This window comes from Bubalus bubalis, chromosome 4 (assembly GCF_019923935.1).
Source record: "Bubalus bubalis isolate 160015118507 breed Murrah chromosome 4, NDDB_SH_1, whole genome shotgun sequence".
Taxonomy (NCBI): domain Eukaryota; kingdom Metazoa; phylum Chordata; class Mammalia; order Artiodactyla; family Bovidae; genus Bubalus; species Bubalus bubalis.
The window spans coordinates 115,169,148-115,196,553 of NC_059160.1; the positions used below are offsets into that span (position 1 = coordinate 115,169,148).

The 27,406-nt window shown below is 38.0% G+C and overlaps 1 protein-coding gene across 13 annotated transcripts in view; it reads left to right on the forward strand.

Annotated features, from left to right (window-relative positions):
• CAPS2 (calcyphosine 2) overlaps positions 1 to 27,406 on the forward strand; it is a 47,432-nt gene that overhangs the window by 14,718 nt on the left and 5,308 nt on the right. For 12 of the 13 annotated variants that reach the window (XM_025284459.3, XM_025284442.3, XM_025284441.3 and 9 more), the window contains 10 exons: positions 3,002 to 3,124; positions 5,375 to 5,442; positions 10,433 to 10,552; positions 18,460 to 18,534; positions 19,382 to 19,477; positions 19,567 to 19,660; positions 21,942 to 22,060; positions 23,042 to 23,115; positions 25,039 to 25,193; positions 26,371 to 26,490. In XM_025284459.3, the coding sequence (XP_025140244.3) occupies positions 3,002 to 3,124; positions 5,375 to 5,442; positions 10,433 to 10,552; positions 18,460 to 18,534; positions 19,382 to 19,477; positions 19,567 to 19,660; positions 21,942 to 22,060; positions 23,042 to 23,115; positions 25,039 to 25,193; positions 26,371 to 26,490 (1,044 nt within the window). The remainder of the gene's footprint in view (positions 1 to 3,001; positions 3,125 to 5,374; positions 5,443 to 10,432; positions 10,553 to 18,459; positions 18,535 to 19,381; positions 19,478 to 19,566; positions 19,661 to 21,941; positions 22,061 to 23,041; positions 23,116 to 25,038; positions 25,194 to 26,370; positions 26,491 to 27,406) is intronic. The other variant, XM_025284456.3, reaches the window with a different exon arrangement.

Consider the following 27,406-nt stretch of genomic DNA (forward strand, 5'->3'; position numbering starts at 1 on the left):
CTGAGGTTATTGATATTTCTCCCGGCAATCTTGATTCCAGCTTGTGCTTCTTCCAGCCCAGCATTTCTCAAGATAAGCTCTGCATCTAAGTTAAATACACAGGGTGACAATATACAGCCTTGATGTACTCCTTTTCCTATTTGGAACCTGTCTGTTGTTCCATGTCCACTTCTAACTGTTGCTTCCTGACCTGCATACAGGTTTCTCAAGAGACAGGTCAAGTGGTCTGGTATTCCCATCTCTTGAAGAATTTTCCACAGCTTATTGTGATCCACACAGTCAAAGGCTTTGGCATAGTCAATAAAGCAGAAATAGATGTTTCTCTGGAACTCTCTTGCTTTTTCGATGATCCAGTGGATTTTGGCAATTTGATTTCTGGTTCCTCTGCCTTTTCTAAAACCAGCTTGAACATTTGGAAGTTCACGGTTCACATATTGCTGAAGCCTGGCTTGGAGAATTTTGAACATTACTAGCGTGTGATCATTGCAAGTATACCTTTTTTCACCAACTCTATAAAAAGACAAAACACCTACTAATTCATTCATTGTTCATTCTTTCAAAAATAGTTCTCTAATGTTTCAGGATATGCAAGGTACCTTTCCAGGCACTGATGATAAGTCAGTGACTAAAACAGACAAATATCCCTGCTCTTGCAGAAAAAAAAAAAAGAATAAATGAATGAATGAACCAGTTGGGTAGCCATTCCCTTCTGCAGAGGATCTTCCTGACCCAGAGATGGAACCTGGATCTCCTGCATTGCAGGCAGATTCTTTATCTTCTGAGCTACCAGGAAGTCCTCTAATATGATAGATGATGATAAATTCTATGAGTAAAGGAAACTTGGAAAGCCAAGGTTGGGGTTGTAGTTTGTACAGGATCATCAGAGAAGATCTTTTCCATAAGGTAACATTTTAGGGCACATTCAAAAGGGGTAAGAGGCAAGCCAGGTAGAAGAAACTCTCAGTGTCGTGAAATAGGAGTGGGCATGGAGTATTTAAGAAATATTAAGAGCAGTATGATGAGGGAGAAGAGCAAGGGAGAGGTGGGAGGAGATTTTTTTCAGTGAGTTAAAGGGAAGCAGAGGCTGGGAGGCAGATCGGAGAGGTCTTGTAGACCACTTCAGGACTTTACTTTCTATTCTGTTTTGTTGAGAATGGGTTTTACTGTGGAGGCTATCCCAATAATGCAGGCAAGAGATAAGGATGCCTGCTTGGACCCAGGTGGTTGCAGCAGATTTGGATAAGAACTGGTCACAATCAGAACTTCGATTCTAGACAGTTTCTGAAGGTAAGGCTCAGAATATTTGGTGATGGATTGGTTTTAGGCTTGAGAGAAAGGAAAGATGAAAGATGACGCTAAGGCTTTTTGAGCTGAGCGATTCAAAGGGTGTATTTTTCATTAACTGGAGTGGGGGATGTCACAGTGAAGTCTGATTTGGGGAGGTTAAATCTGAGATGCCAAGTGGAAATGCCACTGTTTCCCTTGGGTAAAAGACTGAAAACAAGTTGAAACAAAGTAAGATGCCTTTGAAAGTTTCCTCCAACCTATACTTAATGCAGAACCTGGCTTATACTGAAACATGTCTGTTAATTTAATCTTTCTTAAATTTACCTTATATAATATTAAACATCTTTTTGGTGACTGTCAAATCACTACTTAGGAAAAACAGATATTAGTGGGTAAATAAATAAAATTATAAAGTATCCTCATAAATTTATTTCCCAATAATACACACTTAAGATTTATTATTCATTCATTGGATACATATACAGTGCCAACCTCATGTGGTCCTGCTCTGGCACCAGGGATCCTGCAATGAAAAAGACAGACAAGGTTCCTGCCCTCATGGAACTTACAACAGGAGAGGCAGGCAACAAATCATAAACAAATGTATAATAAAGTTTCATGTAGCAATCAAAGGTCATGGAGACAGCAAAGACTATGAAGATGAAATGTGACCTTTCAAGAAAAATCTGAAGTAAGAACAAGCCCTGGGGAGATACTCTTGTAATCTATTACATTTTTGATAAGTTGTCATCCTATTGGAGCATTATATTTTGTTAAGCTCATAAAAACACATCTAGTATTCAGAGAAAAATTTAGCATTTAACTCTTTAGAATGTTGTTAAAAGTTCAGAAATATCAGACATAAAACCAATGAATCACCAAAGCAGTAATTAGTAAAAGTTTTGTGTACACACCAAACGGTCAGTTCGTGAACTGGAAGTACTCAAATTAAACATGGAAAAAGACCCAGGGAGCTATTGTTATAAAGCAGTTTACATAGTGTGGAGGCAGTGACTGTTGATGCTTCACAGTGATTGGTTATAATACCAGAATTTTCTTAAATGATAAGGGATGGGTTAGTGGTTACTTCATATCAGTTTGGGGGAACAGTGTAAGTTTCACTTATGGTTTCTAGAGACATAAGCAGGAAGTAACCCTGGTCAAGTTAGTCTCACTTGTCTTGTAAAATAAGCTAAATTAAGCTTTGCTTGGATGACTAAACTGGTATTGTCTGCTCAGGGAATTTTTAAGGCTGGTTTCTGTTTGTGTTTGATTTTAACAATCTCAAAGGATACACCCATATATTAGTATCATTTTACTTGCGAACTTAGCTTTATAAATGAATGACATGCCCATATTTATTAACTTTACAAAGACTCAAATGAACAATTATAGTTATAATAGTTGCTATTTTTTATGTAATGCTTACTATATGTCAGGTACTTCTGAAATGTGTTGCCCATGTATCACCTCATTTAATCACTTTTTGGAGTACAAAACAGTTACCAATTAATTGCCATTTTATTTATGAGTAAACTGAGGCACAGAGATGTCATCTAGCTAGAAAGTGGGAGAGCTGGATTCAATAGGCGGTCTGATTATCAGAGCCTATACTCTTAATCTGATGTATCCAGCCATTGTTTTATTCTTTATATTGTTAAAAGCAAATGTTCTAAGCATGCATATGAGGGCTCACTCATTGCTTCACATCCAGTGTGTACAAGGTGCAGAAGCCATCACAGATGATCTGACAACTCTGGACAGGAAAGCCCTGCTACAGCTGGGTTATGCAGCCAACCCTCACATTCTCCAACGGAGTACAGGAAAATCTGATGCTGTAAGTTATTGGTACTTTTACTGATTTGATAAACCGTTTAAGATAATTTGCCCTCCAAAATTTTGCAGCCTTAAATTTGAAGAAATGATTCCAACAGTTGAAGTTGGACTGAGGTAAATAGTCATTAATACTCCAGGTTCAGCCCTCACTTCTACCATGGATTGACGTTTGGTATGTTTACTGTGGAAAAGTCATCTTCCATCTTTGGAAGTCTGTAAAAATTTAGTTTACACTGTTCAGAATGTTAACTGACCACGATGACAGTGGGCTAATCTGGTGTCACCCCTTTCCCCACAAAGAAGTAGCTGGATAATCTTTTTGTTTTGAAAATCATAAGCTAATAAAACTGAAGGGCAGGGATAATGTAATTTTTCTTTAAGAAAAGGGAAACAAAGCCCTAGTCTCAATGTTAACTTTATACTTTTTACAAAATGAATGAGATTTCTTAATGAGTATTACTTAGACTAGTTATTGTACAAATAGATAATTATAGCATTGCTATAGTGTCCTGGCATATGCAGACCAAGCTGCTTGGAGTTGGAGGCCATTGGCTCCCTAGACACCCCCAGGTGATTAATACCTCAGGTACACCTGTAATTGATTGATGGGCTATCAGTGTGTGTTGGCTTAAAATTGAGAAAATTCTGCTTTAGATGGCCTAAATAATAATAAAGCAATGTGGATTTAGCTAGATACGTTATCATTGAGTGGATATTCAAAATAGATTTTATTTGGATAGCAATCATCCTGAATCAATCCATTCTGAACTGACAGCAAGACGTAATCAATCTCTGGGCCAGGTGGACTGATTTTCTGCAGATGTCCCAAGTTGGTGATTTGTTTATTAAAAATCACATGTACATTATTGTATATGCCTATTATTATATAGATGTTTATGCTTAATAGAAAAAGGAGTATTACCAGGGTTATAGAAAAATTAAAAAATGTTCCTTGCAAAGTTGTGTCCCAGATAAGGCTTATTTTGGTATATTTCTAAAGTATACTCTTTTGGGGCTTCCCTGGTGGCTCAGACAGTTCAGAATCTGCCTGCAATGCAGGAGTCCCTGGTTTGATCCCTGGGTTGAGAAGATCCCCTAAAAAGGTAATGGCAACCCACTCCAGTATTCTTGCCTGGAGAATTGCATGGATGGAAGAGACTGGCAGTCTACAGTTCACAGTGTCGCAAAGGGTCAGACGTGACTGAGCAACTTTCATTTTTCACTGAAGTTGTACTTGATTGGATGTTACTAAATACATAAGGCCTTTTGGCTACTGCTCTTAGTATAATCCAGAGCCATCTAGGTGTTTGTGGATTTCTTTTCCCATTCAATTACTTTCTAAGTGGCATCATATCTTAATTCACCATTAAGCACATTTTACTCTATTGTGGTAGCACCCCTGTATCAATCTTTTAAAGGAGATATTTTACATGAGTAAATTTTGAATGCATGTGAAATTAGTACCAATTTACTTTTTAAATGTGGGTGGAAACTTTTCAACTTAGTTTTTAACTAAATGAACAACAGAAGCAGTGAACCTGTGGTTTTTATGTCCATCTCTACCACTTTGTCATTTTTCAGTTGCATTTGTGTGATTTCTGCTTCTGATCTGCCTTCTGTTTACACAGCTCTCTAAATCAATGTGCCTGGGGGTGGTTCTGACTTTTCCTCCAAAGTATAAGTCACGGTAAATGTCAGCACCCAGGGTGCTTGTTCTCCAGGGACTCTATACTCATCAACGTCACCTCTCTCGCTTGCTTTTGGGTTTTACATCCATTGTCTGACTGATATGGAAATCACTGATGATTTCTACCAAACTTTAACGGCATTACATTTTAGCAAATAAATGTATTTTTAGATTAAATAATTGGAATTCAAATTTATTAATGATGATATGAATGTGCTTAGTCTCTCAGTCATGTCAAACTCTTTGCAACCCCATAGACAGTAGCCTTCAAGGCTCCTCTGTCGCGGGATTTCTCAGGCAAGAATACTGGAGCAAGTTGCCATTTCCTTCTCCAGGGGATCTTCCTGACCCAGGAATCAAAGCCACATCTCCTGTGTCTCCTGTGTTGCAGGCAGATTCTTTCCCTGCTGAGCCACTGGGGAAGTCATTGGGAAATGATGATATGGTAATCTCTATTTAAGAAAGAAATTGGAAATGTTTAATTTATGTTTTAGGACTCTTGTGTTAACTATAGTATTGTTCTGCTTTATGGACAATGGCATTTTCTTCATTTTCTCTTCTCAGGATGTTGTGGCTGCAGAGAAGAAGAAACAGATGGTTGCAGAGCAAGTGATGATAGACCACTTATCCAGGCAAGCGTTAATAGAGATCCATTCAGAAAGCATTCACTACATATCCTTTTTATACATGACATCTGCATTGGAATGGTCAACTCAGAGGTTTCCATACTTTTCTCTGTTTACTGCACTTTTTTTTCCCACCAGACTCCTTGCCCAACAGAAATACTTAACAGTTCTATTTACTAAGTATTTTTTGTCTAAATAGCTTAGTAAATATTTTCTTCCTAAAAACTTAATGGTCATCTGAAAAAATAATACAAATTGAAAAAATGTTTTTATTTCCTTTATAAATATGCAGCTACTCACTAATGGGGCATATGCACTTCTTGGATGACAAATAATCTCTCAAATCTTAGAATTGGATGGAATGCTGCCACTCTCACTTTCCAGCCCACCTGGCCCTGCTTTTTATCACAGCAACTGTAGAAAAGCCAGTTTTGCAAAGATGTGATATCATTCATTGATGGCGTGTAATGTGGTATTTTGCTGAAGCTGTGAATTACTTGGAGCTAGTAGTTTTTGTGGTATGCCACAATTATGAAGTATCACTAACTAAACATATCCAGCGGTGTTCCTTTGACTTCCCTGTGACACCCGAGTGTGACTCAGTGCACAGTTTGGGAACTGTGGGATTGTCAAGAGTTCTAAAGCCTAACGTAAAGTTTCGCAACCCTTAGAAAACTAGATAAAGTTTCAATACCTGCTGTGCTAAATTGCATGAATATGTAAGTAATGCAGGATTTCAGAAGAGGCTGGGATAGTCTAGGAAGTCTTCACAGCAGAGGTAAGACTCAAATTTAGCTTTGAAAAAGATAACTACTTAGTTGGTTGGCAGAGAGAAAGAATGATAGTCTATATACCTGTTTCTTAGTTAATTTTTTGACACAGTTTTGTTACAGTCTTCAGTATTTCCCCTTTTATTACCTCATGAACTGACTTTACATTTTTACTCCCAAAATGCCTCCGCAGTGTCTCTTCATAAGATAACTGCTGCTGCTGCTGCTAACTCGCTTCAGTTGTGTCTGACTCTGTGCGACCCAATAGACGGCAGCCCACCACGCTCCCCCGTCCCGGGGTTTCTCCAGGCAAGAACCCTGGAGTGGGGTGCCATTTCCTTCTAGTGGCGTCCATATTGCTGGGTTAATGGCAATTACCTAATTCTCAGTTACTCAACCCATCAGTGCCATCTACAGGGTTGAGTACTTTCTTCTCTGTGAAGCACTTTTTTTTTTCCTCCCTTGGCTTCTGGCATACCACACATGGCTGGTTTACCCTCCTACTTTCCAATCCTCAGCCTCCTGTCTTAGTTCGTCTTCACCTCTCCTATCTTTATACACAGGAATATACAAGGACTTCTACTTCTTGGACTTCTCCTTTTACTTTCTAGGTGATTTCATCCAGTATCGGGTCTTCAGTAACCATCTATATGCTGATGCAGCCCTAATCCAAATCCCAAAGTAACGTTGGAAAATGTTACTTTGGTTTCTGAAAGTTGTTCTTTTTCATTCCCTTATTATGAAATCCTCTTTAGTTTTCTTCCATGGCAACAATATTCTTCAAGTTCAGTCCGTCAGTTCAGTCACTCAGTCATGTCCGACTCTGCAACCCCACGGACTGCAGCACGCCAGCCTTCCCTATCCATCAACTCCCAGAGCTTACTCAAACTCATGTCCATCGAGTCAGTGATGCCACCCAACATTCTGATCCTCTGTCGTCCACTTCTCCTCCTGCCTTCGATCTTTACCAGCACCAGAGTCTTTTCTAAGCAGTCAGTTCTTCACATCAAGGGGCTAAAGTATTGGAGTTTCAGCTTCAGCATTAGTCCTTCCAGTGAATATTCAGGACTGATTTCCTTTAGAATTGACTGATTTGATTTCCTTGCAGTCCTAGGGACTCTCAAGAGTCTTCTCCAACATCACAGTTCAAAAGCATCAATTCTTTGGCGCTCCGCTTTCTTTATAGTCCAACTCACATCCATACATGACTACTGGAAAAACCATAGCTTTGACTACACAGATGTTTGTTGGCAAAGTAATGTCTCTGCTTTTTAATACGCTGTCTGGGTTGGTCATAGCTTTTCTTCCAAGGAGAAGTGTCTTTTAATTTCATGGCTGTGGTCACCATCTGCAGTGATTTTTGAGCCCCCCAAAATAAAGTCTTTCACTGTTTCCATTGTTGCCCCATCTATTTGCCATGAAGTGATGGGACTGGATGCCATGATCTTAGTTTTCTGAATGTTGAGTTTTAAGCCAACTTTTTCACGCTACTCTTTCACTATCATCAAGAGGCTCTTCAGTTCTTCTTTGCTGTCTGCCATAAGGGTGGTGTCATCTGCATATCTGAGGTGGTTGATATTTCTTCTGGCAATCTTGATTCCATCTTGTGCTTCATCCAGCCCAGCATTTCTCATCATGTACTACGCATCTAAGTTAAATAAGCATGGTGACAATATATAGCTTTGATGTACTCCTTTCCCGATTTGGAACTAGTCTGTTGTTCCGTGTCCAGTTCTAACTGTTGCTTCTTGACCTGCATACAGGTTTCTCAGGAGACAGGTCAGGTGGTCTGGTATTCACATCTCTTGAAGAATTTTCCGCAGTTTATTGTTATCCACACAGTCAAAGGCTTTGGCATAGTCAATAAAGCAGATTTTTTTCTGGAATTCTCTTGCTTTTTCGATGATCTATCAAATGTTGGCAATTTGATCTCTGGTTCCTCTGCCTTTTCTAAAACCAGCTTGAATATCTGAAAGTTCACAGTTCACATATTGCTGAAGCCTGGCCTGGAGAATTTTGAGCATCACTTTACTAATGTGTGAGATGAGCACAACTGTGTGGTAGTTTGAGCATTCTTTGGCATTGCCTTTCTTTGGGATTGGTGAAAACTGACCTTCTCCAGTCCTGTGGCCACTGCTGAGTTTTCCAAATTTGCTGGCGTATTGAGTGCAGCACTTTCATAGCATCATCTTTTAGGATTTGAAATAACTCAACTGGAATTCCATCACCTCCACTAGCTTTGTTCATAGTGATGCTTCCTCTGGTCCACTTGCCTTCACATTCCAGGATGTCTGGCTCTAGGTTAGTGATCACACCATCCTAGTTATCTGGGTCATGAAGATCTTTTTTGTACAGTTCTTCTGTGTATTCTTGCCACCTCTTCTTAATGTCTTCTGCTTCTGTTAGGTCCATATACATTTCTGTCCTTTATTGTGCCCATCTTTGCATGAGAAGTTGCCTTGGTATCTCTAATTTTCTTGAAGAGATTTCTAGTCTTTCCTATTCTAGTGTTTCCCTCTGTTTCTTTGCATTGATCGCTGAGGAAGGCTTTCTTATCTCTCCTTGCTATTCTTCAGAACTCTACATTCAGATGGGTATGTCTTTCCTTTTCTCCTTTGCCTTTTGCATCTTTTCTTTTCTCAGCTATTTGTAATAATTCTTCAAGTTATTTAGGCTTAAAATCTTATTAATGCCTTTAATCCTTCTCTTTCACTCAAATCCTATATGCAGTTTGTTGGCAAACTCAGATCTACTATCAAAATAAATTTATCCCCCTCTGCTGCCACCCTCCCTGTTCACCCTGTCATCTCCTGTCTCCTCGATTATTTCAGACACTTTCTAATTGGACTCATTGTACCTGCATTTGCCCCTAATTGGTCTATTGTCAACCTAGCAGCCAGTGAGTCCATTAAAAACATAAGCCACATCAAACCTTCCAGTAACATCCATGTCAATCAGAATAAAATCTGTAAGACCTATATATTGGTTGCTTCCCAGGTGGCTCAGTGTGTAAAGAATCTGTTGCCATGCAGGAGACGGAGGACACAAGGGTTCAGTCCCTGGGTCAGGAAGATCCTTTGGAAGAGGAAAATGCAACCCATGCCAGTATTCTTGCCAGGAGACTCCTATGCACAGAGGAGCCTTGTGGGCTACAGTCCGTGGGATTGCAGAGTCAGACATGACTGAAGTGACTGAGTATGCACATGTATTGGTTACCTATCACCATAAAACCTAGTAGCTTAAAACAGTAGTCATTAATTAATGCTCATGTGTCTTCAGGTCAGCTGTCCAGGCTAGACTTGGCTGAGTAGCTATTACTTTTCACTTACTTTGGCCCATTATATATGACCAAAAGCAGTGGGCTTAATTCTGAGTTTAATCCTTAAAAAACCTCATGTTTCCATTTGCTTTTTTGTGCTTCTGCCATCTTTGTTAGCTTGGTTAACCCACTTGCTCTCAAAAGGAAAGTCCTTCCCTACATGCAGCTGGACCACTTAGCCACGATTATCCTAGATGAACAGATTCCCAAACCACCCACACTTGCACGAATTAGTTCAGGTCAGATCAGCAGAGCCCTCTGCTGCCAAAGCATTTCCAATGGCTAAACTTAAAGCCAAAGAAAGCACACTACCATTATAGTGAGGGCATGCCAAGGGAGTGAATTAGGAGTGCTAAAAAACGGGGGTCAGTAGCACATTCTCCCCAATCCCTGCATGTTTTGCCCACCATTAGACCCTGGACCCCTTTTCCTACTTCTCTCGTTTACTCTGCTTTGCCATCTGGCTTCCTCCCTTATAAAACATAGCAGAGTCACTGATGTCTCAGGTACTTTGCATTTATTTTCCCTTTCTCTTGGAATGCTTCCTCCCCACCCCAGAAATCCATATGGTTGCTTACATACTTCCTGTCTTTTATTCAGAAGTTGTTGGCACAGTGTCTTTTTGTTTAAATAATAGTAAGAGGAAGACCTGAAACTCCAAATCCTCTCAGAAATTTCAATTTATTTTTAGATAATACTTATGGAAAAAGAGATAGATAAGAATATTCACTTGTATGATGTTTTTAATTATTAAATTTGTTCATTTAATATCTGATAGATTATTCATTCTGCCAGTAGTATAAATTGGCATTTGTATATGGGTTTTTCCAACTGCTTATAAATATGTGAATACTAGAGCATTTCATTATAATATTTAATTGTCAGACTGTTGTGTTTTCCTGTATAGGGCTGTAATCAGTGATCCAGAGCAAAATTTAACCTCTGAGAAGCAAGAAATTTCTCATATCCTTCCAGATTCAAAGCTGGCACCTATTCGATTTAGAAAAAGAACACTGCATGAAACGAAGTAAGAAGGCTTTTATATAAAATAAGGATGTAGTATGTTATATTTTTCAAATGTACTTTTGTATCTAATGGAAATTTTTTCTTTTGTGTTTTTATCTTTTCTGTATAAAGGAAAGTGGAATTTTTGGAGTTCAGATCCCAGTTCTGTCACTTTAAGATACTGGGATAAACTTTGCCCTCCAGATCTTCTATTTATAATTTAGGAGTGACAGCCAGAAACTCAGGCAGCAATACATGTGAAAAGACACAATGTAGTAACTGAGACATCTGTATATGCACAATATATACTGGCTGAATTTCGATGACATAATATATTCAAAATTAGTATTTTTTAAAAAATATTACTTTTTGCCTTTACTTTGTACTTTATGAAGTACAAAGTACCAAGTACTTTATGACGTACGAAGTACTTGGTTTGGTATGGACTTTTATAGTTCGCTGGTGCAGTCCACTGAAAGTTCTCACCAACTTCGCCGATAATTGACATTTAGCCTCAGATTTAATAGAATAGAGAACCCACCAGTTCTTAGAGCAGTTTTTTAATATTTTCAGATTGGTGTAATTGTCAGTACTTTCTTATAACTTCCCTGGTGGCTCAGAGGTTAAAGCGTCTGCCTGCAAGGCCGGAGACCCGGGTTCAATCCCTGGGTCAGGAAGATTCCCCTGGAGAAGGAAATGGCAACCCACTCCAGTATTCTTGCCTGGAGAATCCCATGGACGGAGGAGCCTGGTAGGTTACAGACCACGGGGTCGCAAAGAGTTGGACACAACTGAGTGACTTCACTTTCACTTTCTTGTAACTTTGGTCTTTTTGTCTCATTCTTATCTTATTTCTAGAAGCCTTATCTTATTTTCTAGAAGTTTCCATACCTTTAAATATTTGAAGGTATCATGCATTAATTTCCTATTGCTGCTGTAACAGATTACCACAAATAGTATCTTTGAAACGACACACATTTATTCTCTTCCACTTCTGGAGTTCAGAAATCTACAATCAAGGTGCTGACAGGACTGCATTCCTTCCGGAGGCTTCGGGGAAGAATCGCTTCTTTGCCTTTTTCAGTGTCTAGGGGCTGCCTTTGTTCCTTGGCTTGTGGTCCCTCCACCATCTTCAAAGCAGAGGAGTGTTATTACTCTGCTGTTCCTTTTCTGTAGGTATCACGTATCCTTCTGCTTTCCTTTTATAAAACACTTGTGATTGCACTGAACCTACCTGTATAATCCCGGTTGATCTTCTCATCTCCAGATCTTTAAGTGAATCACATTTGCAAAGTCCCTGTTATCATGTGTAAATTAATTAATGTGACCTGAAGATGAGGATATGAGTGTCTTTCAGGGGCCATCACTCAGCTACCATATGTCTAAACTTCTCTTTCTTAAACTTTTATAGAAATAAAACATTCATTCACAAAGTGTACATATTTTAAAAGTACAGCAGAGGAATTTTCACAAACTGAACAAAACTTATGCATTATTCCTAGACCAAGAAACAGGTCAGCACCCCAGAAACCATCACTGTCCCTCAGTTACTTCCCAGCTCCTCTGCCGCCCCAGGTTAGCCTCTCCATCCTAACATTGTAGATTGCTACTATCCGGTTATGAATTTACATGAACTCACAAAACTTGGACTCTGAGTCTGAATTCTTTTGCTTAATGTTACGTTTGCGAGTTTAATGTGTGTTATTTGTAGTTGTCCCTTATCCTCCTTACTGCACACTATTTTATTGTATAAATATACCACGGTTTGTTTACTCACAGCCGTTGGTGGACATTTGGCAGTTTGTGGATAGTGCCGCCATAAACTTTAGTGCATGCCTTTTGATGAGCATATGTGCTCATTTCTGCTCAGTACTCACTTAGAAGGGAATTGCTGGCCCATCTACTATGCATATGTTCAGCTTTAAAGAATACTGTCAAATAGTCTTCCAAAGTGGTTGCTGCAATTAAAACTCCCACCGGTAGCAGTAAGAAGGTGCTAGTGGCACCGTATCTTTACAAGATACTGGTAACTATCTATATTTTTCATTTTAGATCCCCTTATGGGTATCAGTCAGTTCAGTAGCTCAGTCCTATCTGACTGTTTGTGATGCTGTGAACTGTAGCATATCAGGCTTCCCTCTTCATCACCAACTCCTGGAGCTTGCTCAAATCCATGCTTATTGGGTCAGTGATGCCATCCAACCATCTCATCCTCTGTGGTCACCTTCTCCTCCTGCCTTTGATCTTTACCAGCATCAGGATCTTTTCTAAGCAGTCAGTTCTTCACATCAGGTGGCCAAAGTATCGGAGTTTCAGGTTCAGCATTAGTCCTTAGTTAATATTCAGGACTGATTTCCTTTAGGATGGACTGGTTGGATCTCCTTGCAGTCCAAGGGACTCTCAAGAGTCTTCTCCAACACCACAGTTCAAAAGCATCAATTCTTAAGTGCTCAGCTTTCTTTATAGTCCAAGTCTCACATCTATACATGACTACTGGAAAAACCATAGATTTGACTAGATGGACCTTTGTTTGCAAAGTAATGTCTCTGCTTTTTAATATGCTGTCTAGGTGGGTCATAGCTTTTCTTCCAAGGAGCAAAAGCATCTTTTAATTTCATGGCTGCGGTCACCATCTGCAGTGATTTTGGAGTCCTCCAAAATAAATTCTGTCACTGTTCCCATTGTTTCCCCATCTATTTGCTATAAAGAGATGGCACCAGGTGCCATGATCTTAGTTTTCTGAATGTTGAGTTTTAAGCCAACTTTTTCACTCTCCTCTTTCACTTTCATCAAGAGGATCTTTAGTTCTTCACTTTCTGCCATAAGGGTGGTGTCATCTGCATATCTGAGGTTATTGATATTTCTCCCGACAATCTTGATTCCAGCTTGTGCTTCTTCCAGCCCAGCGTTTCTCATGATGTACTCTGCATATAAGTTAAATAAGCAGGGTGACAATATACAGCCTTGACGTACTCCTTTCCTGATTTGGAACCAGTCTGTTGTTCCATGTCCAGTTCTAACTGTTGCTTCTTGACCTGCATACAGATTTCTCAGGAGACAGATCAGGTGGTCTGGTATTCCCATCTCTTTTTTAAATTAATTTTTATTGGTTTTGCCATACATCAACATGAATCAACCATGGGTGTACACATGTTCCCCATCCTGAACCCCCCCTTCCACCTCTCTCCCCGTACCATCCCTCTGGGTCATCCCAGTGCACCAGCCCCAAGCATCCTGTATCCTGCATAGAACCTGGACTGGCAATTCATTTCTTATATTATACATGTTTCAATGCCATTCTCCCAAATCATCCCACCCTCTCCCTCTCCCACAGAGTCCAAAAGACAAAATCTGTGTCTCTTTTGCTCTCTCGCATACAGGGTTATCCTTACCGTCTTTCTAAATTCCATATATATGCATTAGTATACTGTATTGGTGTTTTTCTTTCTGGCTTACTTCACTCTGTATAATAGGCTCCAGTTTCATCCACCTCATTAGAACTGATTCAAATGTATTCTTTTTAATGGCTGAGTAATACTCCATCGTGTATATGTACCACTGCTTTCTTATCCATTCATCTGCTGATGGACATCTAGGTTGCTTCCATGTCCTGGCTATTATAAACAGTGCTGCGATGAACACTGGGGTACATGTGTCTCTTTCAATTCTGGTTTCCTTGGTGTGTATGCCCAGCAGTGGGATTGCTGGGTCATAGGGCAGTTCTATTTCCAGCTTTTTAAGGAATCTCCAGATTGTTCACCATAGTGGCTATACTAGTTTGCATTCCCACCAACAGCGTAAGAGGGTTCCCTTTTCTCCACACCCTCTCCAGCATTTATTGCTTATAGACTTTTGGATCTCAGCCTTTCTGACTGGTGTGAAATGGTACCTCATTGTGGTTTTGATTTGCATTTCTCTGATAATGAGTGATGTTGAGCATCTTTTCATGTGTTTGTTAGCCATCTGTATGTCTTCTTTGCAGAAATGTCTATTTAGTTCTTTGGCCCATTTTTTGATTGGGTCGTTTATTTTTCTTGTATTGAGCTGCAGGAGTTGCTTGTATATTCTCGAGATTAGTTGTTTGTCAGTTGCTTCATTTGCTATTATTTTCTCCCATTCTGAAGGCTGTCTTTTCACCTTGCTTATAGTTTCCTTTGTTATGCAGAAGCTTTTAATTTTAATTAGGTCCCATTTGTTTATTTTTGCTTTTATTTCCAATATTCTGGGAGGTTAGTCATAGAGGATCCTGCTGTGATTTATGTCAGAGAGTGTTTTTGCTTATGTTTTCCTCTAGGAGTTTTATAGTTTCTGGTCTTACGTTTAGATCTTTAATCGGTCTTGAGTTTATTTTTGTGTATAGTGTTAGAAAGTGTTCTAGTTTCATTCTTTTACAAGTGGCTGACCAGTTTTCCCAGCACCACTTGTTAAAGAGATTGTCTTTAATCCATTGTATATTCTTGCCTCCTTTGTCAAAGATAAGGTGTCCATATGTGTGTGGATTTATCTCTGGGCTTTCTATTTTGTTCCATTGATCTATATTTCTGTCTTTGTGCCAGTACCATACTGTCTTGATGACTGTGGCTTTGTAGTAGAGCCTGAAGTCAGGCAGATTGATTCCTCCAGTTCCATTCTTCTTTCTCAAGATTGCTTTGGCTATTTGAGGTTTTTTTGTATTTCCATACAAACTGTGAAATTATTTGTTCTAGCTCTGTGAAATATACCTTTGGTAGCTTGATAGGGATTGCATTGAATCTATAGATTGCTTTGGGTAGTATACTCATTTTCACTATATTGATTCTTCCCATCTCTAAGAATTTTCCACAGTCTGTTCTGATCCACACAGTCAAAGGCTTTGCCATGGTCAATAAAGCAGACATAGATGTTTTCTGGAAGTCTCTTGCTTTTTTGATGATCCAATGGATGTTGGCAATTTGATCTCTGGTTCTTCTGCCTTTTCTAAATCTAGCTTGAACATCTGGAAGTTCATGGTTTATGTACCGTTGAAGCCTGGCTTGGAGAATTTTGAGCATTACTTTGCTAGCTTGTGAGATGAGTGCAATTGTTCAGTAGTTTGAACATAGGTATATATTGGGATTTTATGGGTATATATTGGTGATTTTCACTTACGTTTCACTAAAGACTAATGATGTTGAGCACTTTTGCATAGGTATGTTCATCATCTGGGTATCCTCTTATAGGATAGTCTATATAGTCCCTTCAAGTCTATTGGGTTATCTTTTCATATTGATTTGTGGAACTTACTTATATATTCTAGTTATAAGTCCTTTTTCAGCTATATTTGTTGGACGTGTCTTTTCCTATCCTCTGGTCACCTTTGCATTCTCTTGATCATGTTTTTTGATGAACAAAAGTTGCTAAATTTATTGTAGACCAGTTTACCAATCTCTCCATTTATTGTTAGTGTCCCTTGTATCTTCTTTATGAAATCTCTCCCTACCACCAATTTGTTTTCTCTCTGACTTGTATTGCCACTTATGTCATATATGAAGTTGTTAGAAATGTATGGTTGGTTTCTAGGTTGTTGTTGTTGTTGTTTTCAGTCTCATCTACCTGTTATACATCCCTGCACCAGAATTATCCTGTCTTAATTAGTACTGTTATATATTAAATATTTAAAGCTTGTTTAGCTTTAGTATTGTCTTGGCACACTTTGGCTCCTTCCTCTTCGATATAAGTTTTAGATTTAGCTAGTCTAGTTCTACAAAAAATCCTGTGGGGGCTTGATTAGAATTATTGGACTTAACTGCCCTTAGTCTTATTCCCAAAGGAAGAAGAGGAGAAAATTCTGCTCCATAGAATGGGAGGCAGGCATTGGCACGTGTAGTACAGGCCTTCCTCCCCTCTTGTTCCTTGACCCAGATGTCTGCAGAAGTACACATTCTGTCCTGTGCACTGAGCTTTACAGGGTGCTTCCCCAGTGGGAATGAGTGGGTTAGTCTGTTTAATTCTAGTGTTAAGGACTTAGCTTGTTGTTGGTACATTTCTAAACCAGTTTCCAACTGGTTTAGCAATAAGAAAATTTATATGTGAGTCTTCATCCGCCTGATTCTTATTCCTCTATTGGTTAAGAACTTGGAGAAGTATTGGTGCTATGTATCAGATACTGAAAACTCCAACATGGAACTTCCCATTTTGTAATATAAATGCCTATTTTTTTTTTTGTATTTTCAAGAAAACTAGAATCCTTAAAACTGTTATTTCAATCTATCACTGTTAAACTGAGTTCTGTTTACCTTTGAGAAGCCATATAATGTAATGATTATGAGCAATTTTTTTCTCTTTTTTTGGCTATGCCATGTGCTAACTGTTTAACTGTATAAACCTTATTTTTAGAACGGGGATAATAACACTTACTTCATTGAGTTACTACAAGCATTAAATGAACCAATACACATTAAAAAGATTTTAACACAGACTAGTGTCTAGGAAGTTCTTAATAAATAGTGGCTATTATTATTATTGCTTTTATTTTCTCAGCATTTAGAACTGTTTCAGGCACATAGTGGGAATTCAATGAACACATTATTACTAATGGATTAAATTGAAATGAGATGACCAAACTCTCATGGCTACACTCTGTGTTCAGAACTCCCATTTGATTTACAAGTTCTTATTTGCTATATGTTGCTTACCTTTCATTGAGACCTAGATTTTTATAGAGGTATAACGTTTCAAGATCTCGGTGAGCTACATTATTGCAATTTCATTATAGCTGCAGTTTTATGGGGATATCATAAAATTACTTAGGAAGGGACATAAAGAGACATCACTGAATCTTCAGAGGAGAATATTAGTAGTAGGGTGCCAAAGTGTGTGTCATTGGGTTTTGCTTCATATTATTAAACAGAATTTTAGGACTGGCAGTCTTTGTGAGATCATTCAATGCCGTCTAAAAGCCATAAAGATTAAATAACTGATTTGAGGTCTGACAGCTAGAACTATGGCCAAGACTGGAACCTCATCCAGCACTCTTTGTCTCTACTCTGTTTTGGCAAGGAATGTTTTCGGCTACCCATAACTGAAAACCTGACTGACAGTGGCTTAAACGAATCAGGATTTATTTTCCTTATACAACTGGCTGCTTGGAGGTGGCCAGTTGTTGGCTTTAGTTGAGTGGCTCAGCGAGGCCCAGCTCTGGGCTGGCTCCCCTGAGATCTTTTTGGTTGCCTGATGGCTGCTGTGGCTGCTGGCATCATATCCCCACCGTGTTCACAGGCTGGAGCTCTTTCCGTGCTGTTCTCTTATCAGGAAAAAAGCAAGTCTTTCCTGGAAGTTTACTGGAAGAACTGGGTCCCTTAGTCACTTCTAGTTGTAAGAGGCTAAGAATGCAAACTCTGTGATGGGAGAGAGGCAAAGAAGAGGGTTAGAAATGGCTATTGGTTAGCCTTGCAACAGTGCCAGGCACAAACGTGCTATCTCTGTTTCATACTGACTTTCTTTGATATGGTAAGTTACTTTGATATGGTAAGTTCTAGCATAGAAGTTATTCATATATTATATACAATTTGTTGTTTTTGTTTAGTTGCTAAGCCATGTCCGACTCTTTTGCAACCTCATGGACTGTGCCCACCAGGCTCCTCTGTTTATGGAATTTTCCACTCAAGAATACTGGAGTGGGCTGCCATTTCCTGCTCCAGGGTATCTTCCGATCCAGGAATCAAAACTATGTCTCCTACATTGTCAGGTGGATTCTTTACCACTGAGCCACCAGGGAAGCCCATTATATACCACAGCTCAGGGTTCTTTCTTCTGTGTCTGCAATAGCAATAGCAGTCTGGAATAAAAAGAGGTTTAAACCTCATCTTTATCTAGTATGTGCATTTGAGATATTGACATAACTTTTAGGTACTTTTCTTATCTAATGTAGGTATTTTAAAAATAATTATTAACAATTGTATTTCTTGCCAGGATAAGAACACAGTCTACATTAACTGAAAATATCCTTTCTCATAAAGTGCAGTTTGATGGTAGGATCATATCAAGGTAATTGTGACTGTATTAAATTTTTTAATCCTATGATTATTAAAAGGTATTTTCTTTTCAAATAGAGGTAGCAATAATGAAATTAGTTAAATTCGTTACATTTAAGTGAATTCACCACAAACATTTTTAGGTGATAATATATATTTAATCTCTTCTAAAAATTATGGGGAGTATGAGTCTAAAAGAAAAACATCTTGATTAGAAATTATTTAAAATGTGATTTTAAAATGTCTTTCAAAAAGAAATAAAATGAATTTTTAAAAGATACATGTTACTACTAGAAGATTCTAAACTACTTAAAAATTAACCTTCATGTAATTTATTTAATTTCACTTTAATGGCTTAAAGTAACAGTAGATGTAGTAAAGTGACAAGGAAGGTGGTTATTAAATCTGTTATCTAGTCTTACAAACTGCCAGTAACACATGATGCTACTTGATGTTCTTCAAGAATATTAAAGATAAGGTGGCTTTTTAAAAATTAGCATATTTGTTCAGTGATTTTAAAATTTCCATGACAAAAGGTAATAAATGTATATCTCTCTTGTGGCTTCTTGCAAGCTCAACATTTTTTTAAGGTCTTTCACTATCTTAAAAGTCTAAGCCAAATTAGTAATCTACATTGTAATAGATCCATATTCATATTAGTATAAGGTAAAGCTTTTTTCTCCATCCAAATCAGAATTAAGTTGACACTTCAGCAAGCTCTGTCATTGTTCCCTTGTGGTTTCCCATAACCACACATTTGAGCAAATCCTGGCATCTCTGTTTGACACATAGCATCCATCTATCATTAAATATGAAAAGTATCCTATTTGAAAATCTTTGATACCATTTTCTTTTTCTAGAAATGGACGTGATGCTTGCAGAGAGCTGGTTGGATTCTTTTTCACTCATGACCAGTCCCTTACAATTTATGAGTATCGGCAATTTGGGAAAAATAGGTATGCCATTAAAGATCGTTACAGCTCTCAAGATGACTATTTCCCAGAGCAGCTGAATAATTTCACATTTTTTGTCATTTAACTTCTAGAACAAATGTGCTTCCTTTTATTCAAAAAAACATTTATTGTCATCAGCGTGGACGAAGAAAAGGAAAGCAGTACCGACTTGGTGATCTTTATATTGTAAGTTGAGTGTGTGTGTGCTCATGTTTTACTACCTGGTGTTGGATTTTGAGGGATCCTGTGGGGCTAGGGGAGCAGGGTTTCTAGTTTCCAGTTTATTCTTTTCCCTGTTTCCTGAGCAGGGGCATTTATATTGGCTAATGGTTGATGTTTCTCTAGGAGAGAGGGTGCCTCTCAGGTCCAGATCCCTGTGGTCTGAATCTAAGCAGCATTTATTCCTTGTGACCCTACTCAGCTCCACCACCCTCCCCCCCAACCCCAACTTATCCTGCAATGGAAGCCCCAGAGAACTGGTGTTTTGGTACTTTTAAAGGCTGTTCCACTGGGTCAGTGGCTACTTCAATAGAACCAGGAGTAATTCTCCAGCTAAGGCAGGCTTATCTTCTGGGGACATACATTTTTCTCCACACAGAGCGGTGCTTGGCTTCTGGAGCTGTCATAGATCTCCTGGTTAGCTCATCTTCCTTGTGATTTCCCTGCTTGGCACAGCTCTGGTGTATGGCGTATCATGATGATCTTAGGTAATGTTAGAAGTTGTATAGTGCTCTGAAATGTGAAATGATCACAGTCATGTTATCTCACTACCCACAATGATCATTCATATAAAACATATACTCATAGGCTAAGCATTGGAAATAGAACTATAAATAACTTGAAAAGAATCCTTGCTTTTGTGGGAATTATATTCTAACGGGAAAGAGATCAGAGGGCCAGATAGGCGGGGCAGTGACCCAGTTTTGTAGAGTCGAAGGAGGCTTCTTCAGGGTGTGCCACCCAACCCGGACGTAGGCAGGCGTGGATGTGTAGATGGAAGAGGGGAGGCAAGGCTTTCAGGCGAGGAGACAGGTCGTGCAAAGAACAAAAGCTCCAAAGACATGGCTGTTTTTGAGAACTGAAAGGAGTTCAGTCCTACTGATCTCGACTTCAAGGTGGGGATTGGCAAGAGACAAATGAGAACTTACTAAGAGTGGCCTTTTGTTAAAGACTTATCTAAAATGTCTTGGGGAGTCACTGAAAGGTAACAAGGTGGATGGAATGAGAGGAGGTAGCATCAGTAGGTTTGTGATTTAGGCAGATTTTTCTGGTTGCGGTCTGGGGAATGGATTGAAGACTAGTAAAGGACCAGATTGGATTGAATTACATTACACATATCAAATAGTCTCTATTGTTTAAATAATAATTTCAAGAGAACTTATATACATATCAAAGAGTGGAGAAAGTACTTATAGTTTTCTAAAGTAAATGCTCTAGGAAAAAGGAGAGAAATCTCTTCCCTGATTTTCAAAAGACATAATTAAGCATATTATTTAAAATTTGTGTTTATTTATATTTGACTATATTTGAGAAGACTTCCCTGGTGGCTCAGATGGTAAAGCATTTGAGAAACTCAGAAATTAAAATAACAACAATTTTCTAAGTTTGGATGAAGGACTTTCGAGGGGAATTTTTTCACCAAAGCCTTGATGCTCCAAACAGGTTAAGCTTAGTTTTACATTTATGTAATATTTGTTATCAAAATACCAGGTGAAAGAGGACTTCCCTGGTGGAGCAGTGGATAAGAATCCACCTGCCAGTGTAGGGGCCATGGGTTGGATTCCTGGTATGGGAAGATTCCACTTGCCATGGAGCAACTAAGCCCTTGCACCACAACTCCCGAGCCTGTACTGTAGAGCCCACAGGCCACAGCCACTGAAGCCCACGTGACTAGACTCTGTGCTCCCCGCAACAAGAGAAGCCCCTGCAATGAGCAGCCTGCACACTGCGACAAAGAGTAGCCCCCACTCTGCAGCTGGAGAAGGCCTACACAAAGCAACAAAGGCCCTGCACAGCCGTAAATAAATACACACAACCATATTAAAAATACCAGGGGAAAGAGGGTAGTGAATCTGTCATAGTTCATCAGTTTGCAGCACATCTTTCTGCAGATCAATAGCTCTATTTCTGTATTTTGGAATGTCATAATTTCCCTGGAGATAATTTGTTCTTTTTTCCTCTAATTCTTAAAAAAAAAAAAACCCTGGAATTCTTCTTTTTTTTTTTTCACATCAATTGTTACATCTAAGATTGTCCTAATTGGGAGATTGTGAAATTAGTTCTATTTTCCTATATTATTTGCTGAAGCCTGTGTGGTTTCTAAATATTCTCTCAATATACTTATTTATTAGAATAAAAGTATACTATATTAGATGTAATCAAAATTGAATATTTAAAATTACTATTAGTTTTATTTTACTTCTTATATACTTCATAGTTAAAATAATTCATTTGTTAATTTCCTTAGGGTGCAAACTTGACATTTTTGAGCTCTGATCATCCCAGACTTCCAGAAAGTGTAAAAGAAAACACAGTACTTACACTTCGAATCACAAATGTTGACTGGAGAGCTTTGGGTTCTCTCAAGTAAGTCACACATGCATTTGTCATTTTAGAGGTATTATTATTTTTTATTATATTAAAGTGAGATTCTATATCAAAGTGTTTTGATTTTAGTTAAGATTTACATTAAAAAAATAAAACATAGCTATACATGTCTATTTTATGTGCTATATCTTATACTCAAATACACTCCATGTGTGGGAACAGTTACAATCAAATGGAGATTTAAGATGTCCCATTTTAAGTTTGTTAAAGTACTTTATTAATTTGCCTATACTATAACATTTTAATTTTAGTAAATGCTACCAAACTAATACATTTTAAAAGATGAGATACAGTATAATATAATAACTTTTCCCATGTTTTTAGAGCAGTGCTTTTTCTAAGCACTAAAAAAAAAATCTTGGTCCCACATGCTTGTGGACCATTGATTGATAATATACATAGTGAAAAAATAATGCTATGAATCAAAAGCTTTTAAATGAATTTGAGGTTTTTTTTTTTTTTATTGCAGAAAATATTTATGCTATTCTTGTGGAGTGCTTTTCTGGTCAAGATTACGTAACTGGTGTGCTATCAGTACATTAGAGGCCATTTGCCATAAATTGGCTAAGTCTGTGCTTGTCTTTTATTGTCTTTTACTGTATTGTTCAATAGGATTGTTTGGTTTTTTTTTTTTTGCTTTTTAAAATACCGTATTTACATTTAAAGGTAAAACTGCTTTTAAATAATAGTTTTAATTAAGTTTTTAAAAAGAAGATTGAAATAAGTATAAAACTGAACATAATGCTTAAAGGTAGTTCTTGGGAGATGTAAGGATTTTCGTTTTGATTTAGCATATTCAGGATTAAAGCCGCAAGCAAGGGTGGAAGAGTTGATTAATCTCTAAGTACTCTTCTATCTTTCTTTGAGAATTTTTTGGGTCTAAAGCAGGGAAATCTTAGCGTTCCTATACTAAGACTGCAAAACAGTATATTTGTATTACAACGAACATGTCAATTGCAGAACTGATTCTGTGGAACATGATGATGTAAGCAGTGAAGACACTAATGACAGGCAGATTCTCAAGGCCATTCAAGGTGTGTATCATTACTATACTCTCAAATAGTTGTAATTTTCAACCATTTTCTTTGTAAGGAGTAAAGCAGTATTTTCCAGATATTACTTAGTTTTATGACACTTCTTTTATATTGCCTATTTGCTTCCTATCTTTTTATTTTATACACAAATACATATTTGAAAATATTTTTAGAATCTCTCCTACTTCAGTGAGTCTAACTGAATAACTAGTATTATATCATTTATGAACTTAAACATTTTAGAAAGCACTAGTGTGGTTTTTATCTATGAAATGGATATGTGATTTTTACTATGTAGTACTCATTTTATATATTATAGTATCATAAAGAAATTGGTGGTGGCCTAGGAGAAGGCAATTGCACCCCACTCCAGTACTCCTGCCTGGAAAATCCCATGGACGGAGGAGCCTGGTAGGCTGCAGTCCATGGGGTCACTAAGAGTCGGACATGACTGAGCGACTTCACTTTCACTTTTCACTTTCATGCATTGGAGAAGGAAATGGCAACCCACTCCAGTGTTCTTGCCTGGAGAATCCCAGGGACAGGGGAGCCTGGTGGGCTGCCGTCTACGGGGTCGCACAGAGTCGGACACGACTGAAGCGACTTAGCAGCAGCAGCAGCAGCAGTGTAGGAAAAAAATACTAGACTGGAAGCCATGTTTGGACTCTCCATTCAGTAGACATATGACTTTGTGTATATCTCTTGCACCTCTTTCTTTATGTCTAAATAACCTCTTATTAATTTCAGAGTTGTTGTAGGTAATATGTGAAATATATGTAGGTTTGTACACTAAAATATTTTAAAGGTTTGTTTCTAGAGTCTACTCTTGTAATTAGTACAGTTTATGAGGCTCAAATAGACGAGTCCTTTGTTGACTCTCATAGTCAAGAAGGCAGGAAGGCATTAAACCAGTCATCACAGAAGTCTACATATAATTTATAAATTTTGGTAAGTCCTGATTTATCATATAAAGATGATATGGGAGTAACAAGGCTAAAAGGAGATTTAAAAGTTGTCTGTGAAATCACTCAGTCGTGTCCGACTCTTTGTGACCCCATAGACTGTAGCCTACCAGGCGCCTCTGTCCATGGGATTTTCCAGGCGTGGATTGCCGTTTCCTAGGATTGGTATTTGATCTCTGAAACATCCCTGATGCTATTGTTAATAGAGTTTATTCTAGCATGATCAGTATGATTTGTCACCCTTGTATCTAGTGGCATTTTTTCCCCCTCTAATGCATTATATTTAATAACTGCTTTGGTAAAGTTACCTATATTTTCTTAAGTGAAGATGGTACAGAAGGCATCAAATGAAATCTGTCCCACAAAGAGAATGGGCCTAGGGATAAAACTTGTTATAAATTCCTAGCAAAAAGGGTTACTTTAAGTGTAAAAGTATAGGGTAGCATTCTAAAGCCTTGATGTTATTAAATATATGCTACAATTTGAAGATTCCAAACGATTTTAGAAATTTTGAACTGATAAGCTGTCAGGCAGATCACTCAAAAATTTGTAATTCAGTTGGTACCAACAAATAAAGAGGAAAAAGATTAAAAATATAGGCTCATCAGGTGAAGTGGAAGCCTAGAAGATTTTTTAAACATGAAGATTTTATTTGTAACGCTGAGGTTATTTTCATGCTGATAAAGTGAACCATTATTTTCCTATATTTAAAAGTATAACAGTCTCACCACACAGTGGCACTATAGCTCTGATATACTTTACGTGGGATTTTGTATATAACCCACTTTACTAAAAGCGTTGTTTTCCAAAGCCTTTTGTCAGCCATACACATGATCTGGTTGCATATTAACATCCCTTATATCAGATGTGTCAACTTTTTTTTCTTACCAGAGAGACAATTGCAGTTTGATTCATGTATGCATAGGGATAATTAGTTTCCATCACTCTTCTTCCTAAACAGACCTGCTAAAAGAACAACTGCGTAAAAGAGGTGTTCGTATATTGACTGGATTGGGAAAACACCTTCAACAACTGGACAAAGAAGGAAACGGACTTTTAGATAAGGCAGATTTTAAGCAAGCTCTAAAATTATTTCGCTTAGAAGTGTCCGAAAACGTAGGTACCACAGATAATTCTCCGCAGTGAGTGACTATTATTCTTAAGTGGCCTTATTCACTTTTCTACTGAAGTTTTTGTAGTTCATTTGTCTCCTTTTTATGCCTCATTATCAGTATTAAGCCGTCAGGAAAATCCTGTTGATTTTTTAAATGTCAGCATTCATCCCTCCTCCCTATGCTTATTCAGAACCTAATAAGCAGGCATTGTTCTAACTCTGAGAAGACATACTTTGTACTCTTAAAGTCTTTATAATCAAAGATATAAATGATTACAGAAAAAGCATGGTAAGTGTTAAAGAGAGAATGCTTTCAGAACATGTGAGATAAATTGCAAGCCAGGTTATGGAGAAGGAGAAGGAAGTTCGTGGGATTTCTGGAGTGGGTGTGTATCAGAACTGAGATTTGAAGGATGAGGAGGAATTAGGTAAACAAGAGGGGAGGAGGAGCATGGATCAGACAGTGGCTGCTTGAGGAAAGGGAGAAGTCTATGTGAAGGCTTCAAGAGGAGACGTGATGTGACCATTCCAGGAACTGCCCCAAAGCCTTTACAGCCACGGGTCCCTCCACTGTGAGTGGAGGTCCAGCAGACCTCTGAGTCTGCTGGCTGGATTTTCTCACCATTCAGGTTTTCTCTACTCAGAGCACTTCACTGACACCTCCACCTAAAGGAGCATCCCATCCGAACCCTGATCCTCTCTATACCATTTACCCAAAATGTAAATGTTTTCTTTATGGCACTTCATATATATTCTCTTATTATTAGCGGTCCTCATCCTATTGGAGGCATTCCAGTAGGTGAAGTGACTTCTTAATTGTCACAGATACAATACATTACAAATAATTAAGTGGTCAAGTTCAAGTAAATGGTAGCATTTTTACTGAAAGGAATAAATTTAAAATGATATACTTGATTTATTACCACTCTTAAATGTTTCTTAACTTTATGGAACTATGCCCATTACAGAGTTCCTCTAAATAAGCTTTCTTAGTACCTTTGATTGGATTTATATGTGACTTTTTGGAATTTCCTTATTGAGTCTACTACCTTGTCTAGGGCTAGGTGTAGCCCTAAACATAAGATATAACAAAAGATATAACAAAATACTATGATGATTATAGTCGTGGCCATATGTAACTTAAAGGTGTAACAGAAGTCTCTCTCTGATTATTTCTAGGATTTTGAGTCTTTGTGGCTAATCCTAAATAGCAGTGGAGATGGCAGGGCTGATTACGGAGAATTCAAACGTGCCATAATTGGTGAAATGAATGAATATAGGAAATCATTTGTTCGAAAGGTAACTTTGTAAAGTAACCTTTCAAATAGTTAACTTTTAATAGATTGTTAGGTTCACTCTTAAATCTTTAATGAATTACCATTGAAGAAGTTTTAAATCCCTTTCCCTGCAGTGTCCTGTGGGTTTAGTAAAGCACAAAAACACACATACATGTACAAATCTACCCATTATACAGCAAGACAACCTATGTTTAAGGAAAATACTGTAAAAAGAAAATAAAATCTGAAATTAAATTTCAGTTTACAAATTGTTAATTCCATAAATTTCTGGCTGCATATAAGCTGTATGTCTATATCAGTTATTAAATATCCCCCGAGCCTCGGCTTCTTACCTCACAGATCCGGTCTAAGATGACACATGTAAAATGGCTAGCATCATAGCGGCCCGAGGGTCCGAGCTCAATGCATATGACCCTCGCATGATGACTAAAAGATGTTTCTCTACTTTCAGAAGATGCTTGCTAAACGTTAAAATGAAGATGAAAATGACCATGTTAAACAATAATTTTAAAAAAGAGCCCTGAGTTTATAGGAGAGAACATAATACTTTGGTTCTAGTAGCCATTTTTAGAGCATATTTTTGAAAATGAAGTTTTTCTTTTGTATATGTACCTAATATGAAATGTATATATATCCCATACTAAAACAAAGATATTGTGTATAGAGTAGTCTGAACAATTACATTGGGCACAAATGGAAAATGTAAAAATCTATATCTTTACTGGTCAAAAGGCAAGATAAATACCTTATGTTAAATTCACCACATAATACTTATAAATTTGCATTCATGTTTACCTTACATGTCCTGGTGATGGGTGTGAGTGTCAAGAACAGAAACTGAAGGGCTGTCTCCTTCATAAGCCTTGGTCCTGGGAATCAATTCAGCTCAGCCGCTCAGTCCTGTCTGACTCTTTGTG